At 39.1% G+C, this 15,853-nt stretch overlaps 1 protein-coding gene across 1 annotated transcript; it reads right to left on the bottom strand.

The window, feature by feature from the left end:
* Nucleotides 1–7,732: 7,732 nt before the first annotated feature.
* Nucleotides 7,733–13,805, bottom strand: LOC126632478 (mitogen-activated protein kinase kinase kinase 1-like). Its single transcript, XM_050302902.1, has 9 exons — nt 12,591–13,805; nt 11,210–11,294; nt 10,972–11,034; nt 9,951–10,108; nt 9,613–9,685; nt 9,437–9,499; nt 8,731–8,841; nt 8,355–8,603; nt 7,733–8,205 (listed from the first exon to the last, which is right to left on the bottom strand). Exons 1-8 carry the CDS (start codon nt 13,553–13,555, stop codon nt 8,391–8,393), a joined length of 1,731 nt encoding a protein of 576 aa, XP_050158859.1. The 5' UTR covers nt 13,556–13,805; the 3' UTR covers nt 7,733–8,205; nt 8,355–8,390.
* Between the last annotated feature and the right edge of the window lie 2,048 nt (nt 13,806–15,853).

The raw sequence follows: 15,853 nt of genomic DNA on the forward strand, positions 1-15,853 counted from the left end.
ATCCCAGCGCCGCCATTGCTGCTAATGACGTCGTACAATCCAGTGGACCACAGTGGCCTCGCTCGATCAAATTTCAAGTTGGCTCAACTCGGTTATGCTCCTAATTTTACCGTCCTGTGACTATAACTCAAAGGAGAGACCAAGCGAGATCGCAAAATCGGTGAGTGTCCACTTCATTGGGGTGGCGATGGGGGAGTGGGTTATGTTTTGTGGTGAAGGGAGGGGGGATGGACATAAGGGCGAAGCAGGGTAAGGATGGTAGATTGGTGGGGCCCACTATGTTTTGTTATTATTAATCCTTTTTTATTTGTTTTTATCCACCTGGTGCAAAGTTGGCAACTACATCAGCATAAATGTTGATTAGATATGTCACGTCATCACTTAACGTTAAGTTAACAGATTTTTTAACGGATGTATGGTACAACAACAACGAAGCCTTTTCCCACTAAGTGGGATCGGCTATATGAATCCTAGAATGTCATTGTGCTCGATTATGTGTCATGTCCTCCGTTAGATCCAAGTACTCTAAGTATTTTCTTGAGTCTTTTCCAAAGTTTTCTTAGGTCTTCCTCTACCCCTTCGGCCTTGGACCTCTGTCCCGTAGTCGTATCTTCTAACCGGAGCGTCAGTAGGTCTTCTTTGCACATGTCCAAACCACCATAATCGATTTTCTCTCATCTTTTCTTCAATTTCGGCTACTCCTACTTTACCTCGAATATCCTCATTCCTAATCTTATCCTTTCTTGTGCGCCCACACATCCAACGAATCATCCTCATCTCCGCTACACCCATTATATATACGTGTTGATGTTTCACCGCCCAACATTCCGGGCCATACAATATCACCGGCCTTATTGTCGTCCTATAAAATTTTCCCTTGAGCTTCAGTGGCATATGACGGTCACACAATACGCTGGATGCACTCTTCCACTTCATCCATCCAGCTTGTATTCTATGGTTGAGGTCTCCATCTAAGGGGGGTGTAGTCAAACTATGATTCTATAGGATTTTAATAGACTTTAAAATCAAGATGTAGTCAATTACGATTTTAAAGGAGGATTTTATAAGACTTTGAAATCATGGTGTAGTCAAAATAGGATTTTAAAAATACTTCCAAATCCTTGGGTAGTCAAAATAGGATTTTAAAGGATTTTAAAAATGTTCACACATGTTACGTGTAGTGAGAATACTAAGGATTTGCTAGTATTTTAGTAAGTGAGGGATTTTAATGGATTTAAGGGCGGATGGTATAAATACCACATGCCATCAAGAATCGAACCCTCCACCCTATGATTTCAAAATCTAATCGCGAAGGCTAGAGTCGAATTGAAGAGGCATTCAAAACCTCCATGGAGCTGTTGTGACAAAAACAGTATTTGTACATGAACCTCAAAGCCATCATTAAGAACCATGCTTCTCAAGTTCACTGGAGTTTGTAGGAATTGAAAGCTCGATATCAAAACTCTCATTTCTTTGCCCACAAGCAGTGAAATATTTTTCATGGCATCTTGGGCTTCTTTTCTCAATCCAATGCAGCCCTCATTCATTCATCTCTCTCAATCTGAATGCATATGGTGTTCCAAACCCATATCTGAAGTTCTTGCCCGAGCCAGTTGACATACGAGCTTCTTCGAATAGATTCTTTTGCTGCCAGGGTCGTGATGGCTATAAGGCTTTTACTATATTTGTAATCCTATTACAAGGAAGTGGACAATACTTCCCAAGCCAAATGCAGATCACGGATTCTTGTATTTAACCTGAAGATGGAGTGCGCACAACCTGGCAGAGGATTTGGGACCCTAGGTCTGATGGATGGAAAGCTATGGATCCATACTTACTATAAACATGTAAAAAGTTTAATAAAAGTTAAAAACAAACATCTAAAAAATCCTAGGAAATCAAATAAAGAATCCATACAAATCCATATAAATCTATAATACAAATCCATAGAAATCTATCAAAATCCGTATGCAATTGTAGAGCCTATTAAAATCCTTTGAAATCTATCACCTAAAAAAGTACATTAAAATCCTTTGAAATCCAAATTGACTACGCCCTATAATTCTCCGTTCTTTTGCAAGATAGATCCTAGGTAGCGAAAGCGGTTGTTCTTTGGTACTTCCTGATCTCCGATCCTCACCCCTAACTCATTTGGCCTTCATTTACACTAAACTTGCACTCCATATATTCTGTCTTTGATCAACTTAGGTGAAGATCTTTAGATTTCAACACTTTTTAACGGATGTATTGTAATGAAATAAAATGATAGTTGTTTGTACAATACTTAGGGCCTCCGTATTTAGACCTCGTATAAATACTCAGGGGACTCAAATGTAATTATGTAATAAATGGAGGGGCAAATATGTAATAAGTAAGGAGCCATTATTCTATAAAAGGGCCTTCTCACCCTCACAAAGGAAAAGGCCTTCATCCTCACATACAAGGGTCACAAGCTCTCTCTCCCTCATAACCCTCTCACAAATAGAGAAATACAATATCAGTGTGGACGTAGCCTAAACATTGGGGTGAACCATGATACATCTTGTGTTCTTTACTTTCTTGCAGGTTCATGGTCGGATTTACGTTGTTCCAAGACCCCTCCGGTTTTGTGCATCAACAGTTGGTGCCGTCTGTGGAAAAAGATACGAAAAGGTGTGTCGGTTCTTTTTCATTTTTTCACCTCCACCGTGAATCTGAAGAACCCAGAACATCCCTCATTGGGCTTTTCCAGAAAACTCCCAGCTCTCTCTCTTCAGAGCCATCCACACATACAGTGGTGATTTGGTGTGGGAGAGTGGACCGCAAAAACCATGCAAACCATACACACCATAGCCGTCAGATCACTTTTGGGTCTAACCATAATTCTGAAAGGAAGAACCATGGCGGACATAGTGAAGCAAATCTTGGTGAAACCGATCCAGCTCGCTGACCAGGTCACGAAGGCCGCCGACGAGGCCAGTTCGTCGAAGCAGAAATGCTTGGAGCTCAAATCCAAGACTGAAAAGCTGGCGGGGTTGCTCCGGCAGGCAGCAAGAGCTAACAAAGTATATTAGGTGTTTGAGCGATTAGGTGTTTTCTTTCTTTTGTTTCTAATGTTTAAATTCATTTCCTTTCGTTTTGTTGTAAATATGAGTGGCTAAACCCCTCTTGGCTAGGGGTGATTTCAAAGCCATGATTATGTGTGCAATATAATTTGATAAATTCCAATTATGAACTCTTGAATTGTGAATGCAATTGGCTTAACTATTTGATTGATAACTTATTTGTATTTGTTAATTAAGGGTCGACACTTAATTGGCATGCATAAATCCGTTGCTAGAATATAAGGAACTTTCACATAATCGTTACAAACTTATATTCACATGTAGTGAAGGTCGCTTATAAACGATCGCGTTAAGTTCAATTCCTAGCATGAGTGACATGATGTCATAGTTGCAAGTGCTTTGTCAATGCTTATGATTTTCATTAAACGTAATGATCTTTGATTATATCTCTATTATGATGTCATGTAGGGAACTTTAGAAGAATGTTTTGGGTTGTCGAATGATGTCATCCAATCCAATAAAACAAGGAAAATATGAGAGTTAAGTAGTGATGTCATGGTCAATTTGGAGCATTGTCGTTCATAATTCAATGAAGTAGTAACTGGAAATCAAGTTGTTTGGATACATATCATGTGTGGAGAAAAAGCCTCTAGCTATCCCGTCCATCATCTTATTTCTCAAATTTGTTTTACAATCTGTCTAGTTTTTCATACTTGTTTGTTTGTTTCAACTTCATCCAAAACTCAATCCCCTTTTACTTTAGTGTGTCTAATTAGTTAGAATCTGTTTTAATTTGTGTTTTTAAATGTTTTGATTCAAGTAAAAGTCAATTTTCATCCAAAGTCATTCCTAGTGTCTAGTTTAAGTTTATTTAGTTGTTTTAAGCTGTTTTGAGTATTTTAAGTTTGCTTTGAGTCTTGTGAGTCTTGTTAAGTGTTTTTAAGTTTAGTTTTATGTTTTTGAGTTAGTTTAAAGGTTATTAGCAAACCCTCATAATCCCCGGTTCAGAACGATCCCTACTTATACTTGTACTACAATTGTCAAAAAAAGGTTAAATTTGTGTGTTAAGATAATTTTCGCATCAAGCACCCATTATTCATGTACTGAGGAGCGAGCCCTTATCTTATAAAAGGGACTCCCTCACTTTCATTAGAGAGCACCCATTATTCATGTACTGAGGAGCGAGCCTTTATCTTCTAAAATAGACTCTTTCACCTTCATTAGAGAGTATCGCCGCCAGCTGAGCAACCACATCGCCGCGAGCATCACTCCTAACCCATCACTTATGTATTGAGGAGCGAGCCCTTATTCTATAAAAAGGACTCCCTCACCTTCAACGCCACAATCCGAGCCAACCAAGGCAACATAAGTCACAAACTGAGTAGCCTCGCAACATGTGCTACATCTAGTTGAGCCTCATTTCACATTGAGCATCGCCTCATATCGAGTATTCAGTTCTAGACGACATCTAGTTACTTCGGCCCACACATGGACTGAATATCAAGTCTCCAACCAAAAGACTTTCTTAACTGAAGACTTAGGGGACTACTATTTGTACCATACTTAGGGCCTCCGTATTTAGACCTCGTATAAATATTCAGGGGACTCAAATGTAATTATGTAATAAATGGAGGGGCAAATATGTAATAAGTGAGGAGCCCTTAATCTATAAAAGGGCCTCCTAACCCTCACAAAGGAAAAGGCCCTCATCCTCACATATAAGGGTCACAAGCTCTCTCTCCCTCACAACCCTCTCACAAACAGTGAAATACAATATCAGTGTGGACGTAGCCCAAACATTGGGGTGAACCACGATACATCTTATGTTCATTACTTTCTTCCAGATTCAAGGTCAGATTTACGTTGTTCCAAGACCCCTTCGGTTTTGTGCATCAATAATAGTAAATGTATAAGATTAAAATCTTTTATAAATGGTGTATGAAGTTGCAATTGCATTCAAACTTGAAGAGGTAAAATATAATTTACCCTAAAAATTTAATTAAGAATTTCAAAAAATCAAAAAATTAATTAAAATACAAAAAATATAAAAATAATAATTTTTTTTTTATAAATACCTAACTATGTTTGTTACATCCCACATCGCCCAAGGGAGTGGATCATGTAAGCCTTATATGTATATTCTCATCTCTACCTAGCACGAGGCCTTTTGGGAGCTCATTAGCTTCGGGTTCCATTGGAACTCCAAAGTTAAGCGAGTTCACGCGAGAGCAATCCTATGATGGGTGACCCATTGGGAAGTTCTCTTGTGAGTTCTCAGAAATAAAACCGTGAGGGCATGGTCGGGGCCCATATCGTGCTACAGCGGAGTCGAGTCGGGGATGTGGTGGGAGCCTGGGTCGGGATGTGACAATTTGGTATCAGAGCCTATCCCTGGCCGGATGTGTGCCGATGAGGACGTCAGGCCCCTAAGAGGGGTGGATTGTTACATCCTACATAGCCCAGGGGAGTAAATCCTGTAAGCCTTATATGTATATTCCATCTCTACCTAGCACGAGGCCTTTTGGAAGCTCACTGGCTTCGAGTTCCATCGGAACTTCGAAGTTAAGCGAGTTCGTGCAAGAGCAATCCTATGATGGGTGACCTACTGGGAAGTTCTCGTGTGAGTTCCCAGAAACAAAACTGTGAAGGCGTGGTCGGGCCCAAAGCGGACAATATCGTGCTACGGCGGAGTCGAGTTCGGGATGTGGTGGGGGCCCAGGCCGGGATATGACAATTTGGTATCATAGCCTATCCCTGGCCAAATGTGTGTCGATAAGAACGTCGGGCCCCTAAGGGGGGTGGATTGTTACATCCCACATCGCCCAAAGGAGTGGATTATGTAAGCCTTATATGTATATTCTCATCTTTACCTAGCACGAGGCATTTTGAGAGCTTACTGGCTTTGGGTTCCATTGGAACTCCGAAGTTAAGCGAGTCCGCGCGAAAGCAATCCTATGATGGGTGACCCACTGGGAAGTTCTCGTGTGAGTTCCCATAAACAAAACCGTGAAGGCGTGGTCAGGGCCCTAAGCGTACAATATCCTGCTACGGCGGAGTCGAGCCCGGGATATGGTAGGGCCCAGGTCGAGATGTGAAAATGTTCTTCCACCTTACACCACATTCCACATTTCAATACTTTCAATCAATATTTTATTATCATTCAAAATAAAAAATAATAATAATAATTTAATATGAATTGTCAAGGCCATTCAGTCTAGGGGTAGAAATGCATTTAAGCAGTTACTATTCACTAAAAGGAGTTACCGTTCACATGGGGGATTGAATTGTCTTTTGCACATGGGGCTTTTTAAGGGTGGAAATGCTTTTAGTGTAAAACCATCGTTTGTTAAAAAAAAAAAAAAAATATATATATATATATATATATATATATATTTATCAAATCAAATTACACAGATGAAAAGAAATTGTCATTAGCACAATTCCCTTCTTGTTTTTTGGTCACTTGAGTAAAAAAAAAAAACAATCTTGTGAAGAAAGTGCAAGACGATCAAGTGCAGACATTGTCCATATGTAGATTGTGAAAGGCTAGTTGGATTGCGCATACACCTCTGCTATGCTTTGCACTGGCTTTTCACAATCCACAATTCAAACATTCGCCACCCCTTGCTCTTGCTCGAGGTAGGTGGCAACCCGCTACTCTTTCTTCCCTTCTTCTTCCCTCATCCTTCCTTCCTTCCCTTTTTTGCCTTTTTTCCATCTTTTTCCTCCTGTCTCACTTCCTCTACCTCACCCCCTTCCCTGCATCCACCGCTTCTTCATCTCCCCTTTCCAGTCTCCTCTTTTCGTTTTATTCTTGGTTCTCCATGAGTTTATCTTAGTTTTCCTTGAGTTTGTCTCATATATGGGCTTCATGCCCATTATTCAGCGTCTTTTGCCTACTTTTATTGATTTCTATCTTTTAATTTTCCTTTCTCCCTCCTCCTTAGCTATGATACTCCATCCCCATCATGTACTTGAATAGGCAGGCTCCAATCAGAAATTGGATTACCAAATCTACTACCCTCCTTTACTTCCCCCCAACCAGCATGTCGAATCCCCATCAAGCCAAGTGTTAGGTATTTTACGTACTCCTTAGCCTCACTCTTTACCCATATGATACTTTTGTTTGTATATATTTGCACGGGTTCGTGAAGGAGACTTGGATCTGGTGTCTACTTTCTCAGTTCAGAGTTTGACTTCCTTCGAGGATGTGACGACAGCAGTGGTTTGATTTATGTAGCTTGAGATTAGGGTTTTTTTGTTGAATGTTATTGCAACCTTCAAGCATAAGTTTGTGAGGGTCTCCCGTTGTATCTTGGGTTGCAACTCTCATTTTACTTGGACCTTTTACCTTATATGTTGTTTGTTTATCGGGTGTTTTTTTAGCTTTGTACAAGTTTTTTAATGTAATGAAAGTTCTATTGACAAAACAAAAAATTAAAAAAATTAAAAATCCGCCACCAAATTGACAGCTACAGACGTTTCTTGTTGATGTCGACATTTGACTGATGGTTTAGGTTGAAAATGCTTTAAAAAGAATAAAACCAGGGAAAGCTTTGTAAATTTACTCTTTTATAAATGGTTTTCCAAGTTACACAAAATTAAAATAAAAAGTCAAAATTCATGGCTAATTCCCAAATGGTTGGCTATTCCTTTTCCACGAATATAAAGGCTTTGCACAAGCTCGGTTGCTCGGAAATTGCCCTACTAAATTATTTGCCAAGTAAAATATCATACAAAGAGATTACAGGTTGTTTTACGTATGCCTGCGGACTGCCACCACGACGACGACGACGATAACAAATTATATACAAATCGTGATTCCTTTCCAATGCTTACAAATCTTCACCCACTAAATAACTTACTGTGGAACTAGAAGGGGAAAACAAGTGAGACTTCAAGCTAATCATATTCTACAACAGATGAATACACTCGAATAACTTCATACCAGAATGCTCCACGGTGCAAGATTTTCTGAGTAAGGAGGTGTGGACCGAGGGGGGTTGATTGTTCTTCTAAAGTCATGGACCCCGTTAGCAGATCCTTCCAAGACCTTGAAAATGGATGAACTCACACGCACTCTACTAGTGTAAGCCAATAATTGTTGGCTGAACACTGGATACCGGAGCAAGTTACAGAACGTGGATAAAAAGTCTTGCATCTGTAGTGTTGGACAGAGATGTTACTAAAAAAGGTCGTACCCAGTGCACAAGGCTCCCGCTTTACCCAGGGTTAAGTCTTTTGAGTTTAAATTCATGGGAAGAGCAAGCAACGAATATGAAACAGTGGAAAACAAAGCCAATTTTTTACCTTATATCTCAACAGCTTATAGGTGAACAAATGTTTTCAGCTGGGCCCCCGGTGATGATATGGAGATGCTGATCCAGAAGACGTGGGAAGGGGTCTCTTAAGAAATGGATGAGTTAAGAGCTGAGCAGCAGAGGGGCGTTTGTTTGGATCAACTTGTAGGCACCGATCAATGAAATCTTGTGCATCTTTTGAAAGAGAATCGGGAACCTGAGGGGGCTCTCCCTTTCCAATCTTAAATAATGCCTGCATCTGTTGAGACACAAGAAGAGATTATGTCACAAACAAAGGTCAAAAGAGATGCATCATCCAACACATTGTCGTCATCACTAGAGTATAGACCATAAAGAGTAAAACTCATAATGAAATTGGCACAAACCCATTCAAGATTAGAGTATGGAACCCGCCCAGTTAACATCTCCAACACAGTGCATCCAAGGCTCCATATATCAGCTGGAAGCCCATAACCTTGGCTCTTTCGGTTAACAACCTGCACAAGAATAAGTTGACTAAGAAATACTCAAATAAAATTTGGACACAGCCTATAACATGCATGTATCAACATATTTGCCTCCCAAGCAAAATTGGCAAAATATAGGACATGCAGCGACTTTATAATATTTTCAGAGGCTAGACATTGTAAAAACAGAACTACATCCATTCCGCCTACATACTCGAGAAAGATACTCCAAGTGATGTGATATATAGAAAAAACAGAAGCTGGCAAACGTTCAAGTTGCACATGTGAAAATTCCATCTTCTTGTTTCAAAATATTCACTTAAATGGTTCCTGTTGCTTTATTTATTTAGCAATGTTTCACATAAATGTTATACTAGTTAATGCTGCAACCTGTCTAAAACACATTAACATTTGATCAGAGTTCAGGAAGCAAGTACAATTTGGGAAAATCATCCTGCAATAACCACTAAATTTAGCAATCCATGATTGTAAAACAAGTCTTCATCAGTATCAAACTGAAGTACTTTATGTCCTCGATTGAAAGAAAAAGAGAGCTCATAAGCATTCAAAATAGTCTAATTTTATTTTTGATAACTGAAATTAAAATGGAAGTGTAAAGGCAAACCTCTGGGGCCATCCAGAATGCAGTCCCCTGGCAAGATTTAATGTCATTCATATTTTGGATAGTCTGGAAAAAGGACGCAAAAAAAATATTAGGAGAAAAGTAGTTCACAATCACTTGTAAGTTGTAAATATTGTAAACACTAAAACAGAAAAGATTTCAAGGAATGAAAGACAAACCTTTGCCAATCCAAAATCTGCAAGCTTCACAGATCCATTTGCATGCACCAGAATGTTTGCACATTTGATGTCCCTTAATACAAGAAACATATAGATGAGAATGGATGCAGACAAAGAATGTTTGCACATTTGATGTCCCTTAATACAAGAAACATATAGATGAGAATGGATGCAGACAAAATACAGAAGGAAAGCATGGCATGAACAGTCTGATGGCACGGCCACTTCAATTTTATCTTCATTCTTTTATGGAATGACCCTGACATGAGATGGCTCATAGGTGGAAATAATCCACATAACATCTTTCAAATAAATATAAATCTGGTGATATGAATTACCTGTGAACCACTTTTCGGTCATGAAGATACTTCAGTCCATGCAGGATCTGTCTTGTGTATTCAGATACATGAGAATCTGTAAGATGATACGTCTGATAGAGTTTCTGAAGGGAACCTTTAGCTACAAGCTCCAGAAAGATATAAAGGTTTGATTCATCCTACAACGACCATTGAACAAATTATACATCAGATACTGGTGCTCATAACCAGAGTAGATTGATAAATACAAGAGCTATAAAGATCTAATGCTTAACTGGTAAATGTATGCTATGGGAAAATTAGAGTAAATCATAACCAGACAATGTAATATACTATCAATATAAAACAGGTCAGAAATAACCTAAGCTTAAAATCAATTTATCTACAATTGATACTACAAATCCTTAATACTTTTGGAGTCAAACAAGACCATCAAGTTGTTTGGCCAAAGTGGCTGAAAGGATAACCAGTAACCATCCATACATGACACCTTGGCCAGTATAATTTTTTATAAGGAAAACTAATGAAAAGGGCTTGAAAACTTTGAGTTTTAATGATAAGGACAAAATAAAGGGTAAAGTGAATAGTACCAGGATTGACTTTTTAGTGTAAAAATGTGGTTTTTCGTTAAAGTGAACAGTACCGGGTGCTTTTCGTTAAAATTCCCTTTTTTATATCTAAAATCATTTTGTATGTGAATAAAAATAAGAAAACTAAATAAAAGATAGTAATAGCAATAGCATATAACAAATACCATGTCATGAAATGCAAAATATAGAATGTATGAGAATATTTTGTGTACATTAAGGAGGACATTTTTGTAGCTGTGCACACCAACAACATCTATGATTCTCATTGTCATGACACTAAGTGTCAATTTAAATAAAAAGGAAGTTATAATGGCATGAATTGTAGAATTTTATATACTGAACAGATGATCTTGACATGCATAAATACTCATCATGGGAGATATAGGCATAGCATGACCAAAAAAACATGGGGCATACATTCAAGTCAAGAACAAGGAAATAAAAAGGAATACCTTTTGGGTGCCGTAATATTGAACTATGTTATGATGTTCAAACTGACTCAAAAGAGCAATCTCCTGAAAGGAAAAAAAAAAAAGGAAAACAACAAATGAGGAGAAAAGTATGTCAGCAAGAAACAATAATCAACCTAGGCTCTACTCACATATAATAACTGAATCAATTACTTAATAACAGGGAATTGGGGAAGCAAAACCAGGACACAGAACCAGACACAAGAAAAGCCTCCGTCACCTGTTCAAGTTGATAAACTCTTTGCTTCCCCTGACTTCCTTTATCAAGCAATGAAACTTCCTTCACAGCAATGAAGCTTCCACCACTGAAGGAAAGAATAACCATAATCAATAAGATGATAGAATATCTCTGAAGCTAAAGATGAAGCATGGCCGCTCTTTTAAAATGAGCAGTTGTATTATTTAAGTTCATTAGGGGAGATCCGCATAAAAACAAACTAATTCATTTTCATGTAGAGTTTATCAAACTTTCGTATAGAAATAAAGGTTCTATGAATAACAGTAAGCTACTGTAGAAGTGGGAAAGATAAAATAACTATAGAATTGCATCCATTCCCCTATCGTTAAGCTCAGAAAAAAAAAATCCAGACAGCCAGCCAAAAGTATGTCTCAGCTGTGCTTATTTGCAGCCTAGGTGTCTGCTATCTCTAAAAACATAGCAACCATAACCTTCTTTTATCTGTAAAAATAATATATTTCTTCAGTTGTTTATTAACCTTCCATTGTTCTGCCTCAAAGGGTCCAACTATAGCATATTTTCAAGGAACCATTGCAAGTTTGGAATAAGAATTTGGAAAACCATAAATAAATAGTGAAATGAATAAAAGAGAACCTCTGCTTTGAAATCTAGTAGCACCCTCGAATATAAATCACCTTCCTCCTATATTTAAGAACTCGAGTTCCTCTTCTATTCAACACCTAGAACCAGATCTTTGCAAAAAGGGTTCCTGGCATAACTCAATTGTCCATACATTTGCATACCACAAGGATGGCATGATATACTGGCTGATAGTTCTCAAAAACACCTTAAACCCCATGAAGTAGGAAAATCAGACATGCTTTAAGACTCAAATAACATAAAAAGGCAAAGAAGCCTACAATCTCTTCATCTACAACCCATTGAATTCCAATATATGTCTAAAAAATGCTTTTGCTATTGCAAATTTAGCACTTGATTGGAGTAAGGTCTCAGATTTGAACAACTATCATCTTAAGATTTTCAGGGTATTGGCGATTCTTCCAATCAAAGCTAAATAATGCCTTTCAAACATCCTGTCTAGAACACTCCATCAAGCTAGGCTAGTCTTTCCGTCACTAGTATCACTAAGTTAAATGAGGTCATCTATTTTCTCTTTCAACACGTAAACTTTGAAACCAAGTGGAACCCTTTCTTTAACCATCACCACTAAACACTTAAATGTTATATCACTTAAAATTTAACCTACAGCTAGCCCAAGTCCTAAGAACAACAAACTATCTTTCAATGCTGATCTTTCTTCCCTAAGCTTGCTTATTATGTCATTATTTATCCCTCTAAGCTATTTGAAGTTTCGATCTCAAGAATAAGCATCCAGAAACTGTAAAGCGTATTGAACACTTACTCAGAAATGGCTTCATACACCGACCCAAAAGACCCACTACCAAGAAGGTCACCCTTCTCCCAGTGATTGATAATAAGCTTTAGCCTCCCATTCGGCGAAATTCTCTCATTCGGAGAAACAGTGGTGGTGCTAGAAGAATCATCATCATTCGACGTCGTAAATGAACATCCTTCAGAGACCGGCACAGTCTCTCTAATCTCACCTTCCACAGCGCCCTCCTCTCCAACCTCTCCTTCTTCTTCTTCTTCTTCATCAGAACAAGAGGAAGCTGCAGAAGAAGAACCAAGTCTCTTTCCCACCGCATTTCCTGCGCCTTCTGGCGCAAAATCCCTCAGAATGTCCCAAGTCGAGCATCCGTCGTCAATCACCGGAACCCTCATCGACGGCGGCGGCCTGAGCACGGGCGGCCGCACACCCTTAATCCCAATAGAAACCCCAGCTGAAACAGAAGTAGCAGCAGCAGCAGCCGCATCAGCATTATAACCCCCGCTTGGAACCGGCGAGTCAGTTCGAGTCAACTCAGTTGCAGCAACAGTAATAGCCCTTACTCTATCGGACAACTCAGCCACTTCTTCCCTCAATTCGTCGGGTTTCGGACTATCCAGACTATCCAACCCGTACAATCTGGATATGGGGAGAAGATCCGAAGTCGAGCGGATCTTCCGGGCCACCCAGTCCTCCTCCGATATCGAGAAGTCGTCGGGTCCGAGGCCTAAGGTCTTGTATATCCGCTCCATATCGCCCTCGTTCCCCTCGACCCGGAAGCTCGTCCGGTCCAAGTCGAACGAGCGCGTGTGGAGCGAGGCCGACGACGAGGAGTCATCGAGTGAGGATGACATCGAGGCGGCGTCGTAGTCAATGTGCTTCGCCGCATTACGGCGCTCGAGCCGCGGCTTCCGGCGGTTCTTCGGATCCATGGCTTTCGTCCCCTTGCTATGAGAGAAAAATCGAGGTATGTGATGCATAGGGAGCTAAATCCATCTAAATTTTCCCCACCTCCACGAAACTCGATCGGAGAAGCAAGCGGTGAAGTTGTGGCGAGTTGTGTCTGATTTTCTGTTTGTTTCCCGAGAAAATTGAGCGAGAAAATGGAGAGAGGGGTTTGGGGGCGTTTTCGGGAAAGGACGCTGACCAAAAGGGGAGAGGGTGCGAATTTTGGAGACTGGTAAACGCCGTCGAAGGGGGAGAGAGAAGGGAAGACGCGGTGCCACGTGGCAGTGTTTTTGGGGGTGGAGCAGCGGGGGCCGCTTGACAAGGATCTCTCCTGGGCTTTTTGCGGTTTGTCTGAGGAGGCGCGCAGATTCTTAAACGTACGCCCTACGTCCGTACAAATATAGTGTTCATCAGATATTTTAACCTTCTAAGGGCTGGTTTGGTATTGATGTACTTTGAAAAAAAACTGCTGTGAGAATAAGCGGCTGTGCTGTGAGAATAAGCGGCTGTGAAATAAATCAGCTGAGTGTTTGGTAAACTTTTTTGTAAAAGTGCTTTTGGAAAAAAAAGCAATATGATAGTGGGTCTTTTCATTAAAGAAGCACTGTAGCTCCGTGTGCTTTGAAAAAAAGCCAGTTTTCCAAAGCTACAAATAGCAGCTTCAGCTTTTTCCTTTGATTTCAGCTTATTCTCACAGCAGCTTCTAAAATAAGCCCTTTTTTTCAGTTTACCAAACACCTAAAACCCTCACAGCTTTTTTTCATGGGTGCTTTTTTTTTAAGCACCTCACTCCCAAACTAGGTCTAAGATATAACGCAGGCCACTCATGTTCATTAAAATTTTGATTAAACATTTGTTAGGGTTTTTACTAAAACAATAATATTATGTTGTTGGAAAGTACTCAGAATGTCACGATTAAGGGAGTGCAATTCGTGTTTAGTGATCGGTTTAGATCCATTCAAACACGACACGATTATCATATAAGTTATTTTTCTTCAAATTTGAATATAAAAGAATTATTAAGAGTGTTACATGATAATGATGTGATTAATACGTTAAATATTTACAAGTATATTAAGAGACTTGAAGCTCATTGAATTGAAAACATTCTCTCTTGAACAGATGTCTTAATGATCCTATGTCGACAATGTCTTAATGATGCTATTTTTTTCCATGTCACACAGTGGGGGTTCTCTTTTTTTGGGAATACCCAAAGAATTTGTTATAGAGTACCATTTTTTTCAATTTTGATTCACTAATAATATTATTCACAATTTTGTCAAAAATTTCTTCGTATTTTCTACTCTTTTATCCTAGTTACGGAAAAAGTATTTTTCTACAAGAATTTTTCAATATGAGAATTTCTCCTTAACCATTAGATCAACCTCCTTAATAATGGTATAGATTGATTACAAATTATTTAATTATGTTCATATTCATGTGAACTAAAAGTAGGTTTCTTCTTAATTAATGTGCTAATGTCTACAATTAGACCAATAGCTAGACAAAGAGGTGGCAAAACAACCTGTTACAACTTGTTGGGTTGTTAATGACTACTCGTTAAGACCTGTTTGTTTGATATCACCATAATATGGAGGTGAGATTGGCAATGGTTATGATCGTGTAATGGTAATGGTGATAATCACAACAAGTGGCCTAATGGTAAGGGCGTAGACTGCCTCACCAATAAACAAAAAAATGGGAGATTTCAGGTTTGATGCTCTGAACTAGTGAACCTGCTTGACTGTGGTCACCAGCATGGTGAATTGCCACCATAGCTAGGCAGTTGTCGACGGTCGAGAGACTAGGTGTGACCAAGGAACAATTTGCACCAAACTAATTTGCACGTATGAGAACAAACATAGTTGTGTAGTTACACTAATGTGAATCCCTAACCCCAATGTGATGAGTAGTAGTTAGGGGTGGGTTCAAAAAACCGAAAACCGAACTTAACCGAAACCGAAAAAACCGAACCGAACGAAAAAAGCGAACCGAATTGAAAAAACTGAACCGTACCGAACTCTTTTGGTTCGGTTCGGTTTTGGTGGTCTAAAAACCGAACCGAACCAAAATAATTAAATTAATATTTTTTTAATTTTATTTATTTAATTATTTGATTTTATTATGTTAGAATATGATACTTTGGACTGCTGCTTTGATAGGACTTGTTTGCTTTCCAATTCAAATTGTCTTCTCAGCTTCTCCATCTACAACAAAAATTAGAACTTATACCATTACATGCAATATTTCTAGTTTATATCATTAAGTGCAACACATATGTAAGAACACATATCTCAACTGCACTGTAGTTGATTAGGGAAAGCAAATAG

Source organism: Malus sylvestris, chromosome 8 (assembly GCF_916048215.2).
Source record: "Malus sylvestris chromosome 8, drMalSylv7.2, whole genome shotgun sequence".
In the NCBI taxonomy this organism is placed as follows: domain Eukaryota; kingdom Viridiplantae; phylum Streptophyta; class Magnoliopsida; order Rosales; family Rosaceae; genus Malus; species Malus sylvestris.

What these genes read in the sequence shown, in the direction of transcription:
- LOC126632478 (XM_050302902.1), bottom strand. Translation starts at nt 13,555, where the DNA reads ATGCATCACATACCTCGATTTTTCTCTCATAGCAAGGGGACGAAAGCC. An exon ending in GACCGAAAAGTGGTTCACAG is followed by an intron (nt 9,686 to 9,950) that starts GTAATTCATATC and finishes TCTTGTATTAAG; the next exon opens with GGACATCAAATGTGCAAACA. An exon ending in CATTCTGGATGGCCCCAGAG is followed by an intron (nt 8,842 to 9,436) that starts GTTTGCCTTTAC and finishes ATTCTTGTGCAG; the next exon opens with GTTGTTAACCGAAAGAGCCA.